This window comes from Grammomys surdaster, unplaced genomic scaffold, assembly GCF_004785775.1.
Source record: "Grammomys surdaster isolate TR1022 unplaced genomic scaffold, NIH_TR_1.0 126391, whole genome shotgun sequence".
In the NCBI taxonomy this organism is placed as follows: Eukaryota; Metazoa; Chordata; class Mammalia; order Rodentia; family Muridae; genus Grammomys; species Grammomys surdaster.
Genome location: NW_021621185.1, coordinates 17,610,539 through 17,638,252, shown reverse-complemented (window position 1 = coordinate 17,638,252; position 27,714 = coordinate 17,610,539). Strand labels below are relative to the sequence as shown.

At 45.6% G+C, this 27,714-nt stretch overlaps 1 protein-coding gene across 3 annotated transcripts in view; it reads left to right on the top strand.

Moving 5' to 3' along the window:
• The window catches only part of Pde8b (phosphodiesterase 8B), a 104,199-nt gene that overhangs the window by 33,535 nt on the left and 42,950 nt on the right, over positions 1–27,714 (top strand). For 2 of the 3 annotated variants that reach the window (XM_028760207.1, XM_028760206.1), the window contains 4 exons: positions 4,150–4,228; positions 7,830–7,970; positions 9,483–9,571; positions 11,626–11,686. In XM_028760207.1, coding sequence (XP_028616040.1) covers positions 4,150–4,228; positions 7,830–7,970; positions 9,483–9,571; positions 11,626–11,686 — 370 coding nt within the window. The remainder of the gene's footprint in view (positions 1–4,149; positions 4,229–7,829; positions 7,971–9,482; positions 9,572–11,625; positions 11,687–27,714) is intronic. The other variant, XM_028760208.1, reaches the window with a different exon arrangement.

Genomic DNA, 27,714 nt, shown 5'->3' with positions numbered 1-27,714 from the left:
GAGTGTGCAACACACACACACATACACACACAAACATACACACACACACGTACACACACACATACATACACACCCCACAAAGTAATAATAAATAAATAAATAAATAAATACTTTTAAAGGTACAAGTAAGCCAGACCAGTAGAGATTCTAATATTGAAGAGTTTTGATAGTTCAAGGCCTTAAGGAAGAGCACCAGAGACAATTTGAATGCTTAAATAAGTTAAATCCTTTGATTTCTTTTTATCTGTATCTTTGCTCCAGATAACTTTATACAAATTTTCAAAAAACACCATTTTCTCTTTGCTCCTGTAATTAATCTGTTCTTTTTAACAATGTACGTTAACTACATGTACTTCTCAGGAGCCTCTGTTGATTTTAATTGAGAGTAAAACAGCTTAGTACTTTGATTTTTGATGTTCCTGCAATAAATAAAAAGAGAAAAGAGAGATCCCGTTGTGGTCTGATCCTTTATTTCTTACAGTAAAAGCAGGGGACCCGGTACGTTATCGCTGTGACCAGGAAGCAACCCCTCACGATGTTTTAGATGAGCAGTATTCTTAGGACACAGAGCATGTCATGGCCCCTGCTAGACTGTGTCCTGATTCAGATTCCACACAGATTCCGGCACTGGGGCTCCCCTCAGGGAGATTTAGGGCACCTTGACGATGGCAACCAGGATGCAGGCTTGCCTGATAATCAGAAATGAATATGCGTGCCAGCCCTGTCTTCGGGTCCCTGTGCTGCTGAGACCTATGTCGTTCATGGTACAGGAGCTCACATGGTCTCATCACAGTGTAACTGTGAGTTTCTCATCTCCCAATGCTGTGAGCATTGCCAGTTCGTATCCTCTTGATGCCAGGAACTGATTGGAAGAATCGGACTCATTGCTGGGCTCATAACCAAATGCTCAGGCTCTTCCCATAAAGCAGTGTGAAGCCAGTAAACGGACTTGACTCAGGAAACACGGACCCAGGAAGCACTGACACAGGAAGGACTGATGCAGGAAGCCATGCCCTAGGAAGCAGTGACCTGGGAAGTAGGTCTTGCCTCACACATGGATGCTCTTTGCTTCTTGACCTGCTGATACGTTAGTTTTCAGCCCTTCCCTCAGACTATTTGTGTTCACCCCTTATGGGGCTTGGGAGTACATGCATAGTACTTGAATCTCTCTGGGCATATAAAATTTAGACCCATCATACAGAGGAGAGTGACTCAAACAATGACCTTGCTCCAGTTCCTTAGGGTGTTCAAGGACGTATGGAGCATCTACCTGCGCCTCAAGGCAGACAGGCAGCTCTGTCATTTGTTAAAGGCTGGGAAATGAGCTCTTTATTATACAATGCCAGAATAATTATAGTCTAATTATGTAATACTTTCCCCTACAATTCCGCCCCCCAGCTGCAGCTAAATATGTAGCATGACTGCCATTCTTCAAGGACACAGTCTGTACTGTGGGTTGCTGCCAGTGTTAAAGGTGGACACTTCAGTCCGGGGCTTTGTGAATGGTAACTTCCATCTACACTTTACAAAACAAATAAATGCCTCCTCATTCTCACCACCACCCATGACTTCCACTGAGCAATCCCATGAGTCCCCTTGACTGCTCTTTGGTCTTCCGGGCTAATTCTGAGACTCTGATAAGATGTGGATGTATGTTCAGAATCGTCCTAAAAACCATCGCTTTGCTCAGTCCCATCCTTGTTTAAGGTGATGCGTGTCTGTACATATGTGCATACCTGTGTGTGTACATATATGTGCATGAGGGGTGTGGGTGTGTGTATTCTGTTTGGGTAGAACCCAGATGAAGTACCTTCCTAAGGTATACAGAACAGCACATGTTGATCCAGCCACAGTTGACAAGAAGACATTCAGAGTCAGGAGCGTTCTCTCTGTGATCTCGACTACCTACCACCCTGGTTGTGGTGCTCGAGCGCCATCAGGCACCCAGCATTTGCCCCATGTACTTTGCCCCCACCGGGCCACTGTACTTCTTATGGGCTTTGTCTGGATCCAGCAACAGTCGAGTCTTCCATCTGAACCTTTGAAATCCTTCAGCAGCCACAGAATAAATGATCACTCTACCCATTATCTTTTTCTCTCTTCTGCTTCTTTTTTCCTCCCAGTTTTCTAACCTCTAACCTTAAGGATTAAAAATAAGGACATCTGAGATGCAGGTCAAGAACAAAAATTAACAAGGCCACAGTGTTTTTCTCTCTGAGAAGTATGAATAATTAATACACGTGATTAGGTTCCCTGGTTCGAGGAGCAGGACTCAAATTGATTGCCACAGTTTGCTGCAGGTTTATTTAAATAGAGTCATCAACCCAAAAATAAACATCGAGGCTGGTCACACATGGCATGGTAGGGACAGGAAGGGGCAATACTGTGTCATTCCTGTCCCTACCAGTATTCAATCCTTCATGGCAATGGGTAGGGATTTGTTCTGTCTTTTGGGGCATTCTATCTGAAGAGTTTAGGTTTTATGGATAATCATAAATAATAATAATAAATAATGTATAGCTCTAGGACTTATTTAAGATATGCACAGACAAAATGGTTATGTCTGAAACACCAGTTTGCACATTTAGTTGAGATGTACAGGTACCTTATAGAAAACCATTTGCCAGAGAGAAGTCTGACAAAATGTGTTCAACAGAACTTAACTACCCAGCTCTGAAAGCTGACAAATCAGCCTGTGTGGAGTTTATGTCTCCACCCTCACTTCTGAAACTGCTTTCCTGTGGAGCTGAGTGCAGTCCAGACCAGGTGTCTGGAAAGTGCTTTTGATAAATCCGGCTCTTGCTTGCCTCTCAAGGGGCAGTGCAGTGATGGTGGTGATAACAATCTTAGCGTCCTTTATAGTGTTTTGCTGACATGTTTACACACAGGGATGGTGGTTAGACAGTACATAGAACAAATTAGTTGGGTGTGGCAATTGGAATGAAGAAATGGCCCGAAGGGCTCAGGACTGTCAGTGGCATCAAGCTGGTTGGGTTCTCTGCTCTGCTGAGCAGAACATGGATGCAGATAGCCTCATGTCTGCAACCATAGAAACAGGCATCCTCCTTCAGCGTACTGAGGTCCTTCCCACCTGCAGGCTGGTTAGCTTGCTGTCGCTCAGACTCAAGGAAGAAAATAGCTTGTGATTAGTTTTTCCTTTCGCTAAAGGCTTTCACAAGCCTTAGAGAACAAAGTACCATGACTCTGTGTTCTTTCAAGTACTATCACCTACCACGGCCTGGGTTCTTCTATGTGTGGTCCCAAGCACTTTGACAAATGCCTGCATACGCCGTCCGTCGCTCTGATATACAAACCTCCTTGAAACACATATTCTTATAATTGTTCTCCAGATGGGCAGACAAGGGCAAGCAAAGGCCAGAAGTGGCCTGGGATCCCACAGCTAGACAAATACAGTTCGACTTTACCCGGTGCTCTGCTGTTCTCCTCACAAATGGGTCAAAATGACAGCGAATTGCAATCCCTCTTAGGTGGGAAAATAACAGTGAAGACTCTGCCCCACAAGAAGAAATATCTATCCCATAAATCAACATTTTCTTTTCTTTTTTATTTCCCTCTTTGCACTGTGTAAGAAAGCCTTCCTTGGGCTTCTTTCAATAGCTGGGTTCCAGGCACGCCGTTGCTGTGTTGAATAGGTCAGACCTTAATGTACTTGGAGGTATTTTCTGTTGAGAAGTTAGTTTAAATCAGAACCACAGTTGAACTCTGTTCAGTTTCCTCAGGTTTCACAGAGGAGGTCAGCAAGAAAGGAGCTAGCTGTAAGAAAGCTATACAAAGAACTGGACAATGGGCAGAGTCTATCTGCCACTCCCATCTGTCTTCATGTCAGTGGGTGTGGTTGTAGGCAAAGTGGCATTGCCAACCCAAGAAAAGGAAAACAAATGTTTCACTGCGTGTTGCAAAAGGCCAGACTATCTCATGGTCAGTTTGGGCCACGCTGGCTTCTCCTAATTGATGGGAACTTGACCTTCTCCATGGTCATGACATACTATAACATTGCACACTGGATTGAAATATCACAACAAGGGGGTGTCACACTGTCCGTAACTCTGGGGTCTGTCTGTGTTGCTGAATTAACAAAGTTCGAACAATGTTTGTATAGAACTAACACTAATCTTGTGCATCTTTCAGGGCCTGTAATTCAGTGTTTACAGCGTTAGACCACTGTCACGAAGCCATAGAAATAACAAGTGACGACCATGTGATTCAGGTATGGGAAGACGCACTTCGCATCATAACACTGATAAAGAGCCTTCCGGGTCCCACCCACCTCTTTATCTCCAATGCTTTCCCATAATTTTCTCATATTTGCACATTTTCTTGAAGGAAGGAAAATCGGTGTATGAGAAGGTGACTGGCGAACTTAAGAACTAGTTATTCGAAAGAGAATAAAAGCTATTTTATGATTTATCGTTTTTAAACTGTATGTGTGTGCACATGTGTGTGGGTGCCTGTAGAATCTAGGAGAAGGTGTGTGATACCCTAGAGCTGCAGTCATGGGCAGTTGTGAGCCACACAATACAGGTGCTGGAAGCTGAACCCAGGTCCTCTAGAGAAGCAGCCAGTGCTCTTAACCACTGTCTCTCTAGCCCTCATAGGTTAAACTTCTTAATTCGGATCAGAACTTGTTACTTCTTAGGTAGAGGTGGGAGGGAGTTTAGGCCGTCTGTAAAGACGGTGCTTATACAGAATGATTGAGCAAGCTCATACATGATTCTGGGATGTTAACTTGCAGTTGGTATTCTAATATAAAGCACGTTAAGACTAATGCCATCTTTCTAAAGAAATGCATACCTAGAGAATCTTTCACCTGCTTCAAAGAGTATTTTGAAATGTACCTGGTCCCTAGATTGGCCCCGGCCTGACTGCAGCTGGTGTGTGGGGTCATTGAGAAGCATCTGCTTTTATCAGTGGGGCAGGACACACAATGATCAGCACACCATGGCCCCTGCGACATCAGCCTCCTTTTGAACCCTCTGATGTCCCCAGTGTGCACACAGATAGCCCTTGTTTCTATTCTGTGTGAAGAGTATCATGGGCTCACCACACCTTGTTCCTATCACAAGTTATTTCACCAGGTTGTCTCAGTTCAGGTTAATACCCTTGAAGGGTAGGCAGATAAGGAGACAAGACTTAGCAAAGTGGGGGGCTTACACAAGAAAAGGCCCCTGCAGTGAGCACCGACATCAAAATACTTCACCATATTCCTGACTCCTAAGCCTTTCTGCATGGCTTCATTTGGGGCTATATTTTAGAATGTGTATACCTGACTCTTGAAATGGAACTGAAAGCTTCCATACATTGCTGACTGCATTTGTTCTTCCTGCCCACTGCTCCTGCACCACCAAGAGAGCTGGGCACGAACCCCACACTCATGCGCAGATGTGGCCCTTCAGTTCTGAGCTCCTGAGGCCATTGGCTTTTCATCTACCTACTGCAAAGGGGGAAGCCGGGTTGCCATCCAGAGCTGATGAGAAGCAGCCCTGCCCTCTCATGCCTTTCCCACACTGAACAAGAACCCAGCCCTTCACCCCACGGGTACATGTTGTGATTACCAAACCTGAATCCCTGGGACAAGTAATGTGGTGATGTGTCACATGACATCCACCCCCCCCCACACACACACACGCCAATCTCTTCCATGAACAGAAAGAAACGAATGTGAGGACTGTTGGTGGCCACAGAGGAAGAGTCACTATGCTGAAAGGGAAGCCTGGATGCTGAAATACATTGTACCAGTGAGAGGAAGGAAGGGGAAGTGAGGCTGAGGATGCTATGAGCAGGGGACACTCCCATGACCCTCGTCTGCATTTCAGGAGGACATACTCAGGATAGGATATTTCACATGTGCTATCAATTCCACTGGTAGCCCATCATGGAGCACTAGAACAGACAGCCATATGTCTGTGTGCACAGTAATACATTTGAACTATAGGAACAGTGTCTTATGTATCAGCCTGCCTGTCCCTGCTGCCTCTGTGCCTCTAACTACCTGCACCATCTACTTGCATCTGCTCTGAAAACACTTGCATGTGCTGGCCCAGTAGTTAGTGTTTTATTCCCATTGACCTTAAAACAACCTGGGGGCCAGGTAGTGTTGTTGCACATGGAAAAGACAGGGGTGCAGAGAAATGGAGTCATCTGCCAGCGGTTCTAAAGGGTTTGGTACATTGGCTCCAGTCATACCTGTTATGCCTCTGGATCCAGGATCCTCAACATAGAAAAGAGCTATAGCTATAGTTCAGATTTACAGGATGGGAAAGCAGAGCCCACAGTATGACAGTGAAGGAGAAAGACAGTTAACAGATGAGGAAAGTGATACACACTTTGATGTGCCCATGTACTCCCTGGGTGTGTACTGAAATAGTGCATGTCCAAACACAACTCTAGCCTTTGTGCCTGAGAATTTCAGTGTACTGTGAGAAAGACACATTTTGATTTCTATGTGATTCATTAGAATTCACTTCACAGAAGTCCATGGGAGCCCTGAGGAATGGTACCAACACAGACTGAGCAGAGTTCAAAGAAGGCTTCCTGGAGGAGGAGATATACTGCAGTTGGAGAGGCAGAAGTGAGAAGGGCTCTCTCTCAGTAGACAGAATATGGGGGAAAGCCTAGCGAGGGAGACATGCTATCAGCTGGGCCATGATGGAATGGATCCCTGGCATGCCCAGGAATAGCAATGCCTGGCCCTTGGAAGAGCTAGGCTGTGAGGGACCTAGAGGTCATGAAGATGGTGTCAGGACACCCTCCTCTTCATCCATTCCCACAGTGCCTGATAGCCAGAGATTCCTCCACATGTTTTAGCTCCTAGGGCTGATGTTTTCATAGAAGCTTTGCTCCCAAGGGAATATCATCCCCCTACACCCCTCCCTCAGTGTCCCTGCATTACCCGCTTCCTGATGGATTGCCCCAGCCAAGGGGAGAGTGGGAACGATTAGTGAGAATGTTTCTGAGACAGCAGATGGATGGGAACTTTGCCCAAAGACACTGTTGACCCAGGTGCAGTGTGCTCACATCTGCCGCCACTCTTTCTCTCAGCTTCGGCTACTCACGTGACGACTGTGATCTTTAAAAAGAAACCAGAGGAGGACTGGAGCCTGGGGCCAGATAAGGCAGTAGCTCCAAATCCCAGAAGCCCATGCAGAAGTTTGCAAAGAACACTCTGAGTCTGCTGACCTCCGAGTGCACCGTGGGCATACTCTGTCCTTGCCCACCCTGCACCCAGAGCTGGGTGTGGCCAAGCCTATAGGCTAACTGCATTTGTTATTCATATTAGGTCAAAGTGCTCCCAACCATAGCATTAATTAATAGATGGGTAAGTAGAGAGATACACAGCTTCAGATAGCTGCCTCTCTCAGTGCCACTAACAAATCTGCAACCTCTCAGCTAGTATGTGCCTGCTTATTTGCTATTTAGAGGTGCTGGGATCCAGCTCATGGCCTTACATGTGCAGGAGAAGCACTGTGACACCAGGCCACAACCCCAGCCCTCTTCCTATTTGTTTGTCAATAAGGGTTCCCTTATTCCATGGGTTGATAGACAGTGTTTGAGGTCTGCCAGATGCTGAAGCTATTAGCCAAGGGCTTCCTGCTCCTTTTCCCTGAGGTTTCCTTGCATTCTCACAGAGGACCAGGATGTCAAGAATAAACTGCAGTACGTGTGAGGGTACCACTCCTGCCAGAGGAGGAAGGAGGAGACTGCAGCACCCGCATTAGAGAGTGCTGTCATGGGAACCTTTGGCTCTGTGTACCTGTATCCCCACAGCCTCCCAGTAGGGCCCACTGATCTGTAACCCCTCCTGCTCACAGTATGTCAACCCCGCCTTTGAGAGGATGATGGGCTACCACAAAGGGGAGCTCCTGGGGAAGGAACTCGCTGACCTACCTAAGAGTGACAAGAACCGGGCAGACCTCCTGGACACCATCAACACGTGCATCAAGAAGGGAAAGGTGGGTGGAGCCAAGAAACCCACCCACACTCCTCCCTGAGCGCTCCTCCCTGATGCTCCCACACTCCTCCCTGAGCGCTCCTCCCTGATGCTTTAATCTTTGATCCTTAATATTGGACTCACTAGTTATATCATAATTCAGTGAAAAAAAAGTGTTTGCAAAAATGAGTTAATTTTCGATGCTGACAAGATGCCACAGGAGCTGATTGTTTTGTGGAAGGCCACATGCTTCTTTGCATGAATATACCTAACCTTTCCTTGCTACAACATTGCATCTCTGAGCAGGGTTCCACCTCAGATAGCTGCTTTGTACTTTTTTGGTTTATTGGCATTTGAGAGGAAGGGCTACAAAGACCTAACGTCTTTCCATGTGGATTGGTAGGCTCTGTTTATTTAGTCAAATGTCTTCCTTCTGTCCTCTGTACTGTTGTTCCATATCTATGGGTAACTCCTCTTCCCCAGCCCTTCTTCCCCCACACCCACACTTTCTGATTCTTCTGGAGGAGATGAAGGCACGGTAGAGGCAAGAGAGGAATCTCCTGGGTAGCCACTCTCCTCCCTCAAAGCTGGGCAACCTCTTGCTTCTTCTGGAAGTTCCTAATGCTTCTTCACATGGCTTTGCTTCCTTCTTCTCTTTTCAACTGTGTAGTAGTTAAATGTCGTTGCCATCGGTACTAGCAGGGATAGCATAAATCTAGATTATGAGAATGTCCAACTTACTTTTTAAACCAGAGCTGTTAGACTTGAACATGAAGCAGGAATACTATATAAACTACTTCTTCCCCCCCCCATATAACCCAGGCACATGTATCACCCTCAGAGGAAACTGTCTTTAGCCATATCATATAGAAGAGAGAGCAGGATGTGGCTGCAGTGACCTCAGTTATCCACTCCCTTCCAGAAACGGTAGAGAAACCTCCCTACACTGAGGTGTCCTCTTTGTTTGAGTCAGATTCCCACGGTCCTGAGGCAGCAGGAATCTTACTCTCCCTGGATGTCATACATGGGAACTACAAGGGGCCTTAGTGGCCCCGAGAAGCCGTGAGTTGGCGGCCCCGAGAATCTCAGAAAGCTCAAGCACTTCAGGAAGCATTGAAGAGCTACATAGTTATAAACAGACCCTCTGCTTTCCCTGTGTGAGTAAGGTTGTTGGACTCGCTGAGCCTTGGTTTACCCATCTGTAAGTTAAGAATGAGAATATCCAGCCCACTGGTTGTTGTGAAGATTTGGAGGCTGGCTCCTGAACTTTGGTGTGGTGGCAACTCCAGCTGGTGGGTGGCCAGCTGACTTAGAATTCATTCATGGCAGACAGTTTGGTAGTGGACAAGCTGGCCTGATGCTCTTACATTTATACGTGTGATCATGATAGCATTGTAGGGGGTGCAACTGTATAGCAGTGTCATGACACGTAATGAAAGTCTGTGGGAAGTTCTGACTCAACCTGCCAAGACCCAGTGTGGGAGCAGCTGTGCTCACAACTGAAGGATCTCAAGAGCTCTCTTTGTCCATGTAGGAGTGGCAAGGGGTTTACTATGCCAGACGGAAATCCGGGGACAGCATTCAACAGCACGTGAAGATCACCCCAGTGATTGGCCAAGGAGGGTGAGAGCAAACTCTTCCACTCTTTCTGCTGCAGATAAGAACTCAGGCCCCTGTGGCATTCTCTGGCACAGTACAATACCATTGTAAGCCATAGAACAGCACATAAAGTAGGGTTTGCCCTGTCTTATGTGACCAGCAACAATCTCCAGATGTGGTCTCCCTCTGCCCTCACCCCTGTCTCCTATTCATGGTCTTTCATGGAACATCAACCCTAGTACCCAACTATCTACCCAATCATGCATGGCCCCATTGTTCCCAATACCTCAGGTTATCCTTCTTCTTGACAAGTGAACTCCAACTAGCACTACTGGCTTCTGTCCTCAGGCCACAGGGTGCCAGCCTTCTTGACTCTGAGCTTATAGAAGGGCTCAGAGAGTCCCAGAGGCAGCAGCCCACCATAGAAGGTGCTAGACAGGAACCCATGGCACCTGACCAGAGAAACCTAGGGGCAGGGCATGAGAAATAAAACATAGGATTCCCTGTCCCTCTCTCAGTTACATTCTAAGGGAAGGCTCAGAGTATCAGCCAGATGAGACCCATAACTATATCTCACTGCTGAGACTTGCAGGCAGCACACAGGTCAATACTGCCTGTTGGATTGAACCTGAAAGGAACATGTGATATGTGACATATTGGCAAAGAAAATACGATAGCAGTTACCTAGAACCAGATAACCTCTCCCCTATATGGTTCTCAGGACCACCTGAGTTCATTTCAGATCAACATGTGATTATAAAACCAGCCTGTTCTGTAAGCTCACCCATCTGTTTGAAGGTTGTTTCCCTCCAATTTTCCTTGCCAGATTAGCTTGAAAACTGTTCTCCAGCCCCTGAGAGGTCACTACCGTGTTCCTTTTGTGATTCCTCTCTGGGTGGCCTCTGAGAGTTGCAGGTTCCAATAGGCTCCTGAACAAGGTTGTCCACCATGGGGAGAACTGCCTGCCCTTGCCAACAGGCACTGCCTCAGGTCAGAGATCCCAACAGTGGCCTTTAGAGAGCCACAGGGAGACGGTGGGTGCCTGAGGCAGTCATGTTGTCCTCAGGGTCACTCTTAGAAAAGGGGAGCTGAGTCCTTCTCTGCGTGTTTGACTAGCAGCAGTGGGTAGCTGAAGCAGAGGAGACATAGACTGCCTGGTACTTTCTATCAGAATAAAATTTCCTTATTTGACAGATGACGGAAAGAAGTTCTTTTATCCCGACGTGATTTTGTGTTATTTTCCCTAATTGTAGGCAGCGAGCTTTCAGAAGCAATTCAGATTAAAAATAGGGACATTTTACTCTTTCTTGCTTGGGTGATGTTCACATTATAAGATCCATCAGTATTTTCCCATGTTCTCTTCAGAGAATCCTCCAGGGTAAAGTGAACCAGGAACAAGAAAGACAGAGATTAGTGAGAAAGGAGTGCCTCAGAGGATTCTGGGTATCCAGGCTTCCATAGTGTAAGTCAGAGCTCTGCTGCCCTCAGGAGAGGATCCACCTTGAGTTTATTTGCACAAGGCTTGTGTGTCTTTTCCCCCATTTTCCTTGTGATAAAGAGCAAGGCCACAGGCTAAGTTCCTGGATTCAGTTTATGACTTTTAAACCAGAGCACTTTTTCCTCTAGCCAACCCCCCACTCCCCAAAAAAACCCCAACAACAACAAATGCCGTCCTTATGATGAACCACAGTGCTCAACATAGGATGTTTAAAAGAAAAACAGCAACCAGTGAAATCTCATCACTGTCCGAAAGAGTCTTTTGCTTTTCATGTAAGCAATGGCATTTGTGTCAGTTGAGTTAAAGCCAGCTTTTCTGTGATGGCATGTCAGACTCTTGTGAAAATATCCAGGAATCAAACTTCAGGAGGCAGCTGAGAATTGACAGGCCCGTGAGGGCGGTGTGACCATAGCTGCCAGAGCTGCAGGGAGGGCCAGGCTTCCGCAGGGATACAAGGTCTAGTGATCAAATTTGTGTGAGGAAGGACCTGGAGCTCAGGATCAAGGAGACTTGTCTGTGTGCTGACCTGTTGCATCCTCTCCCGCCTGACTCACTAATCACTGACTGTTTATGTTATTAGGAAAATTAGACACTTTGTCTCCCTCAAGAAGCTGTGTTGTACCACTGACAATAACAAGCAGGTACAGTATGCAGTGTCCTCTGCCGCTTTCTCAGCTTGTTCATGCGTCCTCCTCATCTCTGTTCTCTGCCTGTCCTTCTCCATGTTTTCTTGTAATTACCGACTAAGAAGGTGTGTGGGGAACCCTCTGGCAGCTGGTTGGGGTTTGGTTTGGTTTGGTTTGGTTTGGTTTGGTTTGGTTTGGTTTGGTTTGGTTTGGTTTGGTTTTCAGTTCTCCACAAGCCTGTCTTACTATGTGAGGGGTGTGTGCTCTGGTTATGCTATATGCCTCATGGCTCTCTCCAGGATAATGTATTTTATGGGAACATAAGACGCTTCCTGAAAACCATTTCCCATCTTAATTTCTTAAACAGAAGTATGTGTCCATGCGAGCAGTCACTCCTCCAGCTAGCAGCCAAAATGAGAACCATTCCAAATTAGCACTGTGATTTTCCCCTTTACATTACGTCATGGAGAGCAGGCTTTCTTTTGAATGCTGTCTTCTGAAGTAGCAGATTTAAGCAAGTTGGTAGACTTAAGAATGTTTTGAGGTAGTTTTATAATGGTATAGTGATTTATAGTTTTACCATTTGCTCACGTAACTTCCATATCATGCCTTATGATTCCTGGAGTGAGAAGTATGAAATAAATATCGCTATGAACAAGCTACTTTTAGTGTGTTAAATATGACCTTTGGCTTTCAAAGAAGGAGCAGCATTTTTAAAGGAATTTTGAAGTCAAGATCCCATTCTTTTCTCACACGGTGGAAACGTGAGGGGGAGAATGAGGTGTGGCCAGGTGAGGAGTGGAACTAGCAGCAAGATGGAAGCCCCCAGGGCTGCTCCTAGAGAGAGTTCCAGAGGGACAGGGGGAGTGGCTGGATTGAGTGAGCGTCATGGAGCCCCTGATGTAAAAAGTATCTGTGGCCATATCTGTGCTCATAAGATTGAGTCTGACTCAAAATGCTTCCTTCACCAATGAGAACCTAATCTAGGGTCAGGGAAGGATCTATTAATAACACATGCTGAGAGGCAAGACGTTGGAGACCTTGGAGACCTTGGAAAGGAAGAGAATAGAAGGTCATAGGGACCAAACAATCTTCAAGCAGTCTCACTGAGATATCCATGCTGGGAGGAAGGATGAGGCTTGCACGAGAGAGGACAGGCAGAGGGAGAGGGACATGGGACCCTGGTGTCCCCCTAGAGGTGACTACTGTGTACACATAAAGTGGTGCCAGCCACCATTTTCAGGATGTAGATCCACAAGAGAGGACAGGATGATGTATGTAGCTGCGTCCATTCTCATGCCAGAAATTAAGCAGAAATAACTTACGTCTAAAATCCAGTATGTCCTCCCACAGAAGCCATGGCTGTGGCTCCTGGCCAGGCCCCATGCAACGCCCAGATCAGCTCAGGGCTTTGCATTTTAGTGAGGGATGGAGCGAGCTGTAAGCTAGGCAGTTTCCTTCTCTTCTCCTCACTCCTCCGCATTCCAGTCTTTCTCCTCTAGTGAAACAATTTCCAGTGACCCCATTATCAGTCCCTCTACCTCTACAGCCTCAACTCCTACTGGTCCTTTGTGACTCGGCCCAAGAGTCTAGGCCCGTTCCTTGCTTTATCCCCCTTTCCCATTGTCATAGCTGTCTATGTGCTAAACTGCCCTCTGCTCTCTAGCAGTGTGACAGCCTCAGTATGCCCAGCTGCCAGCACATAGTAGGCCTGGGACTATTGGTTAGCTTGAGGGAAGTAGAGTGTCTCAGTCCTGGCCTCCTGTGAACTCTTCCTGCTGCCCACGGGGAGCAGGTAGGCCGTTAGCATAGGATGCCAGGACACAGAGGCTGCCTCTCCTCTGCAGCTCTAAATAGAAACCCCTTTGCTACCATGAATCAGTTGCTGTTCTGAGAAGAGTGAAAACACAGAGCCTGGATCCCCTGAGCCAGTGACGTCACCTAATGGTGCTGCACAGGCCTAAGAGACTCTTAGATTTTTTCCAATAATAAAACATCTCGTCCCTCTAGCTGGCTATGGCACTTTTGTTTTTCAGCCCAAAGAAGGCTGAAGCCATGGAGATGGCTCAGGGCTGGGGAGGGCTCTTGGAGCAGAGCAGCCTGTCTGCAGGCGTTTGTTCTGAGGTTTTGCTCCTGGGGTCCAGCTCTGACATCAGAATCAACCCGTGGGCTTGCATTTAAACAGAGAATGGAGCTGTGTGCCAGACAGTTAGTTCACTTCTGGTTGTGTTTGTCATCAGCAAAGATTCTTCCTCATCTGTAAGCTCTGAGCAATATGGCAAATCGTGTCTGCTGCCCACACCTGTTCCTCCACGCACACTGTCCCCAGGGATCCACCATACACCTAGTTCAGTATGGGCACCCAGAAGTAGAATCCAGAGGGAGAGAAAATTGAACCTGTGCAGGCATCAAAACCCAGGCCTGAGGAGTCTGAGGAAGGTGTCTGTTGGGGTGTGGCCATGCTCTCTTCGGGTGCTGTGTACCAGAACACAGGAGCTACACAGAAGCCTCTGGGCCTACAAGGCCTCCAGCATTTACTGTCTTACTCTCTACAGGAGATATTTGGCAACCTTGTTGGTAGAAGATAATTTTCTTCCCTGCATGTCCCACTTGCTTAGGCCACCTGCAGCCTTGGTTTCCCAGACTTACCCAGTCACACGGACTCTGGACATCCTTTATCTTCACGCCACCCCTGCCCTGTCTCAGAGCCTGTCACTCTCATTCTGCTGTCACATAAAGCATGTAAAATTGTAGGTCCCTTCATCCATTTGCCTTCTCACAAGGTCTGGCTCTAAATCAGAACCCATATATAGAACTGCAAGAATCCTGCACTGCACAGCCGTGACCCAGTCAGACTTGAATAGAGAAAGGGGCACAGAAAACAACATCACCAGGCCAGCTCTCCCTGAGCTGATCCAGAGTCTGGCCTGAAGGCAAGAAGCCTGTTAAAAGCAGAAGGGCCTCTTCACTGCCATTCCTCCTGAGTGCTTGCTTCCTCTTCTTGACTATGACAGTATGGTGAACATGGCAATGTCCCGAAGCCAGTGTGCTTTAAGTTGGAAGAAAAGAGCACATTTGGAGCCAGCATGCAGGAGGACAGGGCTACAGTGCAGTGCCCATCAGGTGGCTCAGTCTCCTTGTGGAAGTGTGACACACGGGGCTATGGAGAACCCCTTGGGGAGGTACCCATGTCTTCTGTCCCATAGGAAGTGATTTTCTTAAAGAGTCAGAGAATATAACTCTCTGGAGAAAACCTCCCCTTTGCATGCTAGGTATTTGTGAGGGGAACAAGAAACCAGGCTCAGGGAAAGTGTTCTGGTTAACCAACCATCCAAGGTAGCAGCTGTTAGAGGGCAGAAGGCAGATGCTCTGGCCAATGTCACACAGTGCTTCACAGAGCTGGAAGGTGGGGGCCTCACTTCTAGAACCCTCTTGGCCTCTACCTCAGCCTCCCTTCCTGTTCCCACTCGCCTGACCTCTGAATGGAGAGCAGCCATTGAAGTCAGTGAGCTAGGCTACCTGAGAAGCCTCTCTGTGCCTACTGCGGCTCAACACCAGCCTGGCACTGACACTTGGGCATCAGAGTGTCAGCAACACTCTGAGGACATAGCTTCCTTGAGATCAGCAGGGACAGAAATGAGAGATAATGTGGCCAAGCCTGCCATGGTGAAACCTTACTTTAAGGTACACATTATTTTTGGGGGTGTCAGAATTGTGAAGTCAGAATGTCCCCCAGTGTGGGCCCCAGTACCTTGTCTTGTCTCAAAGCTACTGGCCGAGGTCAGTGGCTTCAAGACTCAGGGGCAGCAACTAGCCCTGGCTGATGGCTAACTGATCACTGGTCCTGCCAAACAGAGTCCATGTTGAGCTTGACCCATATGTGAGCATCATGCCTCATGTGACATTACAAATAATATCAGCTTATTCTTCACGGTGCACATCCAAGTATGACTCCTTACAGTTGAAGAGAGATTACTGAAACTACAACTCCAGTGGCCTCAGAGAGTGGCCACCCCTTTTAGAGTGTGTGTTCTGACACTGACGTGCTACTACAAGGCAGTTAGGATGACCGTGACTCACAGCAGGTGTCCTGAAATATTTGTTGATACACTTGGGAAAGTCACTAAATCACCGAAACTATCCACGTTTTTTTTCCATTTAGCTTTCGTATATATTTGAAACTATTTAAGGAAAGGCCTTTGATACTGGGAAAACACACTTTGAACAGGCAACCCCTGAGCACTGAATGGAGTCCCTGCTAGGCCAGTGGTGCTGAGGATGCAAGGCCAGAACTAATGGCAGGGAAGGGGAACACAGAAGGAACACTGGCAGTGTTGTGGTAGCTCCTAGTAAGATTGAATATCAGGAAGGTCTTGGCTCAGAGAAGGAGAAACATTTGTAATCTGGTGGTGGTGGTGGTGGTGGTGGTGTCATCTGATAAAGCTGGTTATGACAGGCTTCATGAGACTCAGAAGTCTGACAGTGCTTAGCCAGATGAAGGGAGAGTAAACTGAAGATGCCTGGGGACCCACACTGGCCACAGTGGGAGCCACTGCCCAGGTAATAGTAGACTGACCAGGAAGCTCCGGCCTCCTGGCTGGCAGGACAATGATGGGGCTCCTGGGCTCTCTCTGCTCTCTTGTCACGTCCTCTGTGTCACAGCACTGGATGTTCACAAGGCACTTAGACGGTGGTGGAAGATGAGGGAAAGAGAGTGAGCCTGAGCTGGAAACAGGGTTTGGCCCTCAGGAACCCCTGCATGGCCTTCCGAGGGAACACCGGGAACACCATGCTCCAGCAGGGAGGCTGCTTTGAAGTGAGCCTTGGTAATGGATGGAGGCAGACGCACAAGGAAAAGATGGGGTGATTTACGGAAGGTGAGGCAGGCTAGGGTGGGAGGGGATAGATGGAAATGAGTGGATTCTTAAAAGTTAGCCTTCTCTGTTTATCTCTAATGTGTTTGAGTTCAAGGGGAGGGACCCCGTGGTGGCATTTGGTGAGGGAGGTCTTTGCTCTGAAATCTCACTTAGATGTCAAAGGCTGCCCCCCGCCCTTTTTAAATATGGTGTGTGTCATTTGAACCATTATAGACTGTTACTCATTCCCCTGACCCAATATTTTAAGAAGCAAAGTTGATCATTTTTATTAAGAAACTTTTTTAATACAGATTTAAACACAGACATTTGTAGAAGGGGACGGGTGGGGGAAGTGGGGGACAGAGACAGAGAGACCGACTGACCCTCAAAGTAAGGACCTATGCTGGCTTCTCAAAGCAATGGCTGAGACAGGAAAACATGAGAGTTTTGCTCTCTCATCTTCAAATATAACACATGGACGCTTGTCCTCTTGCAGAGCAGCAGCTAGTGGCCAACCCGTCAGGTGTACGTCCACTCACAATACGGACCTGCTTAGGTCTGGATGTGTTCAGTCACTTCTTAATGTAAATGAATGTTATCTAACATTCAAACTGAAGCGCCACTCCTCAGTTACAACTGTCATCTGGTCATATTACAGGCCAGGAAAGACAACAACAACAACTGAAGCATCTCGTAAGAGACAGTTATTATAGTTTTCAGTAGAATTTACAAAAGGAATGTTTTAAATGTCATAGTATCTTTTTATTGGATATTTTATTTATTTACATTTCAAATGTCATCCCCTTGTCCAGTCCCCCCTCCAGAACACCCTTATCCCATTCCCCTCCTCCTGCTTCTGTGAGGATGCTCCTCCTCCCACCCACCCACTCCCCCTCACCACCCACCCACTCCCCCTCACCACCCTAACATTCCCTTACACTGGGGCATCAAGCCTTCACAGGACCATGGGCTGCTCCCCCTACTGATGCCAGACAGTGCCAGCCTCTGCCACATAGAAGTGACATAGTACGCACGTCTTTTAAATCAGGGTCTGGGGAATTTGTAACTACACAGCTCAGATCTGACACTGTGGTGAAAGGCTTCTGTAGACCAGGTGCCAATAAATGCCAAGGATGTTTTACAGTTGTTTTCGAAAACAAGTCAGGCTTTGGCCAGGGTTTATTGACTTCCACTTCATACCAGTAAAATTATGATAGACTCAGACGCAGACACCTGCATTTAGCGCTCAGCCTCTGGTGAAGCATTTTCCTGCAGGTCACTATCCTCCTCCTCCAAGTGTCTGGCCCCCATTGTGAAGGCACTGTCAGTCTCCAGGACATCCAGGAAGCAACTGATGCATGGGTCAGAGGGCTACACCTGCCCTGTCGTGACAGGTGACAGGTCCCTGTGTACCCTGTCTCCTCTGTGACTAGACTCACTGAGTCTGTTAACATGGCATTTGGGGAAGCTGCCTGTACTCTGCCAGTGCTTGGCTGTCATCTTCATTGTAGCCCTGTGAGGATGTTGCTATCATTTCTGACAGATGAGGAAAATGAGGCTTGGAGCAGTCAGGAAACACATCCAGATATCATGTAGGGTATCAGCGACAAAGTCGGGATTCAACACCAAAGTGGTCAGAAGCATGGCTTAAAGGACTACACGTGCCTGGCAGGGACCTTCCCAGGTTACCCTTGCTGGGAAGCAGGGGATGACGTCATGAAGAGGTGTTGACTGAGAGACAGATTTGAAGTGTGGTTGAAATGTGTCTTTGTGGGGAGGATTGTCCCCTGCAGATACCACAAAGTCACTTCTTCCAGGGAAGAAAGCACGACCAGGCGTGGCTAGAGCCCTTGCTGACTGAGAATAGAGAAATAAGTATTGTGAGTGTCCTTGGGGGCTCAGTCGAGCTACCCATTGCCTTTGCCAGCTTCCCTCCATGCCCTGCTCAAGGGGCGTCACAGTCGTGACTGTCATCATCTCTAGATGCTGGAATGGAAGTACATCACTGTGTGGATGTGACCCCGGCTCTGTGGTGTGCATAAAAGAAGGTTGCTGTCGAGCAGTGTGGAGATGTGGAAGCCCAAGGGAAGGGGTTATTGAACTAATTGTACCCAGAGGGCTCTCCAAGGCAGTGGATCTCATCCTGTGGGTCATGACCCCTTTGGCAAAAATCTGTCTCCAAATATATTTATATTATGATTCATAACAGGACCAGAGTTTTAATTATGGAGTAGCAACAAAAATAATTTTATGATTGGGGGTCACTACAACATGAGGAACTGTATTAAAGGGTTGCAGCATTGGGAAGGTTGAGAACCTGTTCTAAGGGAAAACTAGAACCTCAGAGCAAGCTCACTCAGGTACATTCAGTCATATAGTACCATATGCTGAACACCGTCACTTCTGACTGTATATAGTACCATATGCTGAACACCGTCACTTCTGACTGTATATAGTACCATATGCTGAACACTGTCACTGCTGACTGTATATAGTACCATATGCTGAATACCATCACTGCTGGCTGTATATAGTACCATATGCTGAATACCATCACTGCTGGCTGTATATAGTACCATATGCTGAATACCATCACTGCTGGCTGTATATAGTACCATATGCTGAATACTGTCACTGCTGACTGTATATAGTACCATATGCTGAACACTGTCACTGCTGACTGTATATAGTACCATATGCTGAACACTGTCCCTGCTGACTGTATATAGTACCATATACTGACCGTCATTGCTGACTATAGCATCTCAGAATTCATTCTGTAATGAGTTACTTTTTTGTTGCTGTGACCGGATAGATACCTGACAAGAAGCAAGGGAGAAGGGCCTGTTTTGGCTCACAGTTTGAAGAGACACAGTCCCCACAGAAGGAAAGGCATGGTAGCAGGAGTGTGAAGTTAGTAATTCTTGCTTTCTCACACTGTGGCAGAACAGGAAGAAGACACAAGAAGGATGCTGGGCGTCTACATGTCCTGCCCACCTCCAATGACTCACTTCCCCCAGGGAGGCTCTCCATGCCTCTTAAAACTCTGTCACCAGCTGAGAACCAAGAGTTTACACATATGAGGTCGCGGGAGACAGTGAACCTTCAAACCACAGCATGTTCCCATCACACGTCAACGTGCAGCCAGCGCACACCTGAAACCCCCACCAAGGTGCTGCCTGCTCTTTTGCATGAAGTGTCTTTTGCTCCAAGCATAGTAAGCACACATTTATACCGAGGGTTATACACAGGCTTCTGACCCTTCCCTTACGTGTGACTCAATTTGATCTAATGTCTAAAAGTGAACTTCCACAAAGCATGCTCTCTCCGGGTGCTGGTCACAGGAATGTGAATTTGGAGTGCTGTTCCTTTGATTTCCTTGGCTGCACTGGGGAAATCTCACGTCAGCCTAACATTCTGGTTGCCTAAGGCTCATTAGGGGAGCTGGGACTCAGGGCATGACGCAAAGTTCACAGAAGGAAACTGCACATAACTTCACAGTGACTAGCACGACCCTAAATCCAGAAACACCGTGGAAGGAGTGGGCCTCTGTGGTACTTTTTCTTATTATTTGTTAGTCAACAACAGCTGGCTGTGGCTCCTGAGGCATGACATGAGTACTTGAGGGAACTGGGAGTAGAAGTAAGATTCGGTCCTGAGGCACTACTCCTTGCATGGACCAGAGCTAAGGCACAGGGAAGAGAAACTGGTGGAACCAACGTTCCAACTGCTAATGGGTGTGGGGGACCAAGAGAACCGATGAGAGGACTTCAGGGGCTCATTTGTAGAACATTGGCCCAGAGAGGTGCCAGGGCAGACAAAGGCAGCAGCATGTGGCCAGCATGTCCCTAATGTGGCTCTCGGCCTTAGCTGCATTTTGCAATTACCTAAAGAGTTGAGAATAAGAACTGGATAGTGATGACTGTGTCCCAGGGCCTCTGAGGGATGGTGTCTTGGAGCAATCTGGACAAAACAGTTTCTGAGATTTCCCCCAAGGGATTCCATTGTACTGCCTAGGTGAGACCTCCAGGCTAAGAGGAACCTTGATAGGATGTGATCGGGCATGACCAGGTTTTGTGAGTCCAGGAGCATTTACTGCAGGAGGGAGTGGGAGAGGGGAAGATGGGTATAATTTGACGGACAGGCTATAGTGATTCGGCCTAACTGAAAGCTGGCTAGTTTATTCCCACAGTAGCACTGTAGGCACTGAGGAAATGCCAAGGACAGAAACCATGGTGTCACCATTTGTATACCTCCCTCCTGGACCTTAGCATGAAAAATAACCATGAGGTAAATGTTGCATTCAGGGAAAAACAATGTTGCAATGGTCCCAAGAAGAGTTTCTGGGAGCCAGGAGCCCTGTGTCATCCCACAGGTCTATGAGATGACCCTATCCTGGGTTTCTGGACCAGTTGTTTAGCCTGAGAAACCCTACCTACTGTACCAGCTGTGTCTCTGGCCCCTGTGAGGAAAAGGAACTGCTTGCACTTGGAACATGGCTCTTCCCTGGCCTTGGGTCCAGGCCCCAGCATGACTCTTTTTCCCATGTCTGACCAGACAGCACAGATGCAAAACCAAGCCATAGCTCATCTCCCTCCCAGCCTGATTCAGCCGACAGGTGTTTGGGTTTTTCATTTCTTTTCACTGTTAATGTTTCATAGTTGTGATAGATTGCAGGGAAGAAAACGGCACAGATGGGATTTATTTAGTTTGCTGTTTAATTTAAATTTGACAAATTCACCCATCACCCTTTGGGACATTAAAACTATTGGTTTTTTGAAAATTATCTTTAATAAATCATTTGTTAGTGGGGCTACAGGGCTGAAATTCCAAATCTTATTTCTCTGCCTGTCACTTCTGGACTCTAGGTGACAAACTGTCTGCCCTATTATCTGCAGAAGCACAGAATTCTGTGTACATAGTCATGTGGCACTAAATGAAATGACCCATCTGAGAGCTACACTGCTGTCTGATTTTGTCATTGTGCAAATGCCATAGTGTGTACGTGTGCAACCTGAGAGGAGTCATAGATGTCACCAGGTGATACAGTCTCTGGGATCATGGTTGTATATAAATGATCCAACACTGACAAAAATGCCATTGCAGTTGAGGGGTAACACCCCAAAATGTCCCAATTCTTGGCTGTGTAGGGATGGTGTGGCCTGCAGGGAGGAGCCCCAGGAATAGCACTGTGGGCAGGCCTGAGCTGCATGTGTGAACCAAGCCAGTGTTCTGATGAGTGGCTGAGTTCTTCCTGTGGAGACTGGAGAGCAGAGGCATACATACTGCAGCCTGTAATCCCGCCTTGTGTAGCAGGCTGTGTTCTTGTGGTTGAACTCGTAAGCTCAATCTCACAGCACACTTTCTGGCTATGACTTGGGCCTCTGACTCTGGAAATTCATTCAGCATCCTGGAGAGTTTTCTGTTTTCCCGAGGTTCCTGAGGGCCCTGAGTAGCAGAGTTTGGGTGAGGCATGGGAGTGGGCAACTTTGCACTGCCATAATGGCCAACCCATCATTCTTGTTGCTGAACTTATACCCTGGCTACCATGATTGTTGGCTCCCATGTGCCGGTTGGGGCCAGTGAGACCAGGGTAGATTTTTTAAGGAACATTGCTGGGAACCAGCCCAGCACCAGTTCTCTCTGGAAGGCAGCAGCTGGTAGCATAGACGGTTTTTAGGGGCAAAACTTAGTCTTTCAAGGCAAAAAGTTGCTTACTTTCTGTAATATTTACCTTTCTTAACTCTGCTGTTCTAAGGCCAGAAACCTCTGGCTTCTGACAATTAACACCTGCTGTTTAAAAGCAGGGAATTTAGTAAAGAAGTTGATTTCTCTGCCTCTTTGTTCTTTTCTCTCAGGTCCCTAGCTGATCTGGCAAGAGGCTCAAAGTTCATTAATTCCTGAGCCAGAAAAAGAAAGTTATGCTGGCATAAAAAAAAAGACTACACTCACTCTGGATGGAAAATGAGGGTAGAATCTTTATTGTTGACAGAAAGAAAAAAGACTCTTTCCTGTTGTCCTTCTTAGTTCTTACGCTTTCCCAGGATCCTTGATCACATGGGATCTTTCCAGTTCATAAATTCATATCAGGTTTAATTCGAGCCATAAATTGAATAAGGAGTTAGAGCAGAAATGCTCTTCTAGATCTGTGAGTTCATTATAAGTTTAAAGCAATAATTTTTATGTTACAAGTCAGCATCGCTTTGTCAACAGTCAAATCATTTGCCTTGTGTGTCACTAGTGTTTAAGTTTTATACAGATAAACTAGTCAACAATTTGCTTTTGTCCTTGCACCTACAATAAGTTGACCATTCCCAGTTTTTGACCTTTAGTTACTAGATAGTAGTCTCACAGCTAGCCTAGAAGTAATGTTTTCTCTGATCGTAAATTTGTTCCAAGCCTGCTTTCTATCCTGGTGCAATTAGCCCGTGACACATGAAGGTTTACAGTGCTCGAATTGCAGCTTTCATACAATAGAGGGCTCAAAATTACTTGTATAAATTTAGGAATTCTATTGAATATCATTAGGAATTATGAAATCATCAATTTGTCTACATAGGGTACCTCTTTGTTGATCTGCAGAAAATCTGCCTGATGTGCTATGAATCTTTAGACTATGTAATAGTGACAGGAAAGGCATAACAATGATAAGAAGCAATCTTGAGATGAAGTCTCTTGGGATCTTGCCTCAAAGCTCACCTCTCGTAAGTCAAGCAAAATGGTGGGCCAGCTCCAGAAAAACTCACTTGCTTTCCTTGGTCATTCCTGAGTGGCTTCTGACAGAACTTCAGGTGTGGAAGTCTCTTGGGTTCCTGAGTAACTTGACCTTTAACACTGTTTTCAGTAGCAGCATTTTCAGACAGAAATGTGGTTCCCTGTTTGGACTCTGACACCTATGTGTCTCTGTCAGAAGAATCTCTATTTTCTCCACAACTCTTGAGCTAGAGCAGTGGTTCTCAGCCTCCCTAATGCTATGACCCTTTAATAAAGTTCTCCATGTTGTGTTGACTCCCCAAACACAACATTATTTTATTGCTACATTATAGCTGTAATTTTGCTACTGTTATAATCTAAATATCTGATATGCAAGATATTTGATAAGTAGCTCCAGAAGGGATCTTGTCCGACATATTGAGAACCACAGAGCTAAAATAAAGGTTCACCTCTTCCCTGGTGTGCCCTACTCCCATTCAGTGATGCCTCTTCAACCTGACACTTGGACCATTTACTTTTTCTTTAAAGCTTAAGATGGCCCCTGTGGCCTCTGAGGTCTGCCCAGGTGTCTTGAGCCCAGCATATGGCCCCTCGACTCTCTTGTGACACAGCTTCCTATTCCCTTTCTCTAGAGCCTCCACTTCAGTAGGTCAATCCATGTAGTACCCTGTTAGTCTCAGGTCCAGATTCTCCCGTATATATTCAAAATGAGATGAGGGGAGCACTTGCCTCTGTGCCCAGGTCTTGGGTTTTGTTCAGGTCCAGTACTACAGCATGGCTGTAGAGAATGACTTAGTTTTCTCTATGAAGTATCCCCTTTACAGTGAATGCCTGTCCTTTGGGAGCCCCAAACATATAAAGAAATCACCAGATTGTAAGTGTGCTTCTGCATATCCCCTGACAATACTCACACCTGAGTGACCTAACCTCTCACAAGACAAAGCATTGGCAGGCTAGAACATCCCCCATTGATCTCTGCCCTTCCTCTATCTGGCTTCCCATCCACCCTAGCATAAATTTGTTTTGTTAAGAATTTCATCTTAACAGGGCCACATAATATATGCTATTATGCAAACCATTTTTGGTTTGTTTTTAAGACCTATGTTTTTTGGTGTATGGGTTCCATAGTTTTTAATCACTGAGTAGTATTCTCTTGGGTGAATACATGACGGTTTGTTTATCTGTTGTCTTATTGGTGGCACCAGAACTGTTTTTTTCCCCTTGGGCTATTATGAATAAACCTGCTATAAACATTCTTCTACATGCTCTGTTGTAAATCATTTCATTTCCTTTAGGATCATGTCCAGTAGTAGACTCACTAAGTCAGAGATTAGGTGCATGTCTGCTTTGTAAGCAACTGCCAGTTCTTTCCCCCATTTGGCAATCCCCAACAGTGAGCAAGAGAGGCCATACACACTCTTGTCAAGGGTCAGTTTTGCTGCAAGGGATTTAACCATTCAGGAGATGTGTAGGTTTAGTAAGTCTGTCTCTGCATAGTCTTTGATAATGTGCACTGATGACTAATGGCTGAGACGTTTTCCATGTGTTGCTGGCCTCTTGTATATCATTTGTAAACTGTCAATTGGAGGACTTTGGCACTTCTATTGGGTTGTCTTTATTATTGAGTTGAACTACATTGTACATCGATCCATTGCCAAATATGTTTGCCCATGGTTTCCTCTAATTCGTCTTTTATTCATTTAACAATCTTTTGATGGACAGGTTTTTTTAAAAGGCTATTTACTTAATGTATATGAGTGTTCTATCTGCATGTGCACCTGCATGCCAGAAGAAGGCATCAGATCTCATTACAGATGGTTGTGAGCTGTTGCTTGAGGTATTAAAAATGATTGGCAGTTCCTGCACTACTGCTGGCACCAGCGGGCCACATGGCACCAGAGCTCCAAAATCTCTCCACCCAACTGGCTAATTTCCCTCTGGCGGGTCACTACCATGCCATCTCATGCTTCAAAGCCCCCATGGCCTTTGTGGTGTACATCAGGCAAACCCATGCTTTCTCTCTTGAATCCAGTTGCATCACCAGGAGAAGAAAAACACCACACAAGCTTAGTTTAGAAACAGTGGTAACTCAATCTCTGGGCACAACAACTAGAATGCTAATCTTGTAAGCCATATTAAATCTAAATCCTCTGGTAGTGAATCCTGGCAAATTCACTGTAAGCTGGAGACACTAGTAGCTATATCTTGCCCTTACACTATCCCTAATCCAAAAGGACCCTCTCTCCCTCCTGCTTTCCTCTCTTCCCCCATCCAACCGGGAAGTCCTGCCTACTCACCCTGTGATTGGCTGCTTTATTCATTAGCGGGTGGTTCACAAGAAGTACCTGAGTATCTAACTCATTCCTCCTTTGCAGCCCCTCCCAGGAGAGTGGAATTAGCATCAATATATAAGCAACTCCAGGGGTATCCACAACAGTGAGCCACCATGTGGTTGCTGGGAATTGAACTCAAGACCTCTAGAAGGGGCCACCAGTGCTTTTAACCACTGAGCCATCTCTCCAGCCCAATAAACAGTTTTAAACTTTACTATGTCAGTGATTGACAGGTACTGCTTTCTGAGACCTTCTTTGCCTGTCCTCAAGTTCTAAAGATAGTATATATTTCTTTTAAAGACTTAAGGTTTGGACTTTTACATTTAATTATACATTGCATCTAGAATTACTTTCACAGTGTCACATGAGATAAGCCTAATATCTACCTATAAAGATGTTTGATTATTGAACCTCAGGCATTTATTGGAAGGATTTTCCTCATTGAGTTACTCTGACATCTTTAGCAAATAATTGTATGGTGCAGTCTGCCTCTAGACTCTCCCACTGTGTTGCTCAATCTGTGCATCTATGCACCAATTGCATATTTTCTGAATTACCACAAGTGTCAAAGTCAGGTACTATAAGTTCTTCCACTGGCTTGGTTTCTTATGTTCTTTGCATTCCTATATAAATTTTAGAATTATATTAGTAACGTTTGCCTTACCCCCACCCGAAGCATATACTGAAACTGCAGAGCAGTTAGAAAAAAAACCTAATATTAAGCAGTATTGAGTCTTCCAGTCTACAAGCTGGATCTTAGCTCTCCACGTCTTTTGAGTTTTGCTTTCTCTCTAAAATGCCTGCTTTGTGTACATCCCAGAAATGTACCTATGTTTTTTGTGAGCCTCCAAGATGACCCATTTGTTTTATGGTCCATTTGAAAGACTCCAAGGCAGTGATGCTGTTTTTTTACATTGAGTAGGTGGAGGAAGGGAACGATATCACAGGCAAAGTTGGAATCCTGGCCACCCTGCCCTCACTCCTCCCTTCTCTGGCACTGACAAGAAACAGCAGGTATGCAGGGTCATGAAGGGACTCTGCTTCTTGTTCTCTTTCAGTTCAAAATATTTTATAATTTCCTTTGTATTTCATCTTTGGTCCATGAGCTGTTTAGAAGTTTTGGTTGGGGGTTGAGACATTTTCTAGATATTTTTTCCTGACAATTTCTAATTTATTTCCATTTATTGTCAGAGACTGTACTTTGTATTGCTTTAATCCACTTAAAATTTATTGCAATCTTTTTCTTTGGACCAAATAAAGGTCTGTTTCGGTCAGTATTTTGAAAAGACTCATTTGAAAAAGGCTATGTTCTTCTTTAGTTGGGTAGAATATTTTATCAATCTCAATTAGATCAAAGCGATTACCATATTCTTCATATCATCCAATTTTTGCTAATTCTTTTCTAATTGTAACAAATGATGAAGGAGGAACGTTAAAATATTGTCTATCTCTCTATGTAACCCCTATAGCCATTTTCTAATGTATCTTGAGGCTTTGTTTCTACGAGTTTCATTTATGATCACCACATTTATTATGGTTATATCTTTCTGATTAATTGATTAATTTTATCATTGTAGAAATTATTCTTTAATATCTAGTGGTACTCTATCTTATAATCCATCTTATTTGATATTAAACCAGCCACTCTAGTAATATTTGCTTACATCACCTTTCCCATCCCTATACTTTCAAAGCATGCTGGATTTTGATGTTTTACCAGTTCTGATAAGTCTTTGCTTTTTAACTGGAGTCTTTGCCTCATTAACGTTAATGTAATTATTGGTGTAGTTGGGAACAAGTCTGACACTTTACTAGTTGCTTTTTGTATATTCTTTTGTTGTCACTTGTCTATTCCTTTATACAGAGTTTGTTTTACATTATTTGAACAATTTTTAAAATGACATTCTTCAGTCTTTTGGATTTTTGGTTATATCTGTTATTTTTAGTAATGCAGAATTATTAAGAATTACTTAGGATTACCATATACAGCTTTAACTTTCAACAGTGTTCTTAACTTAATAGTTTAACCAAATCATGTGGAACATTGTGGAACATTTTTGTATTATAAGACCCCATTGTTGCCTATACACCTAACCATTATGCTATAGCATGCATAAATATCATATATATATATATATAT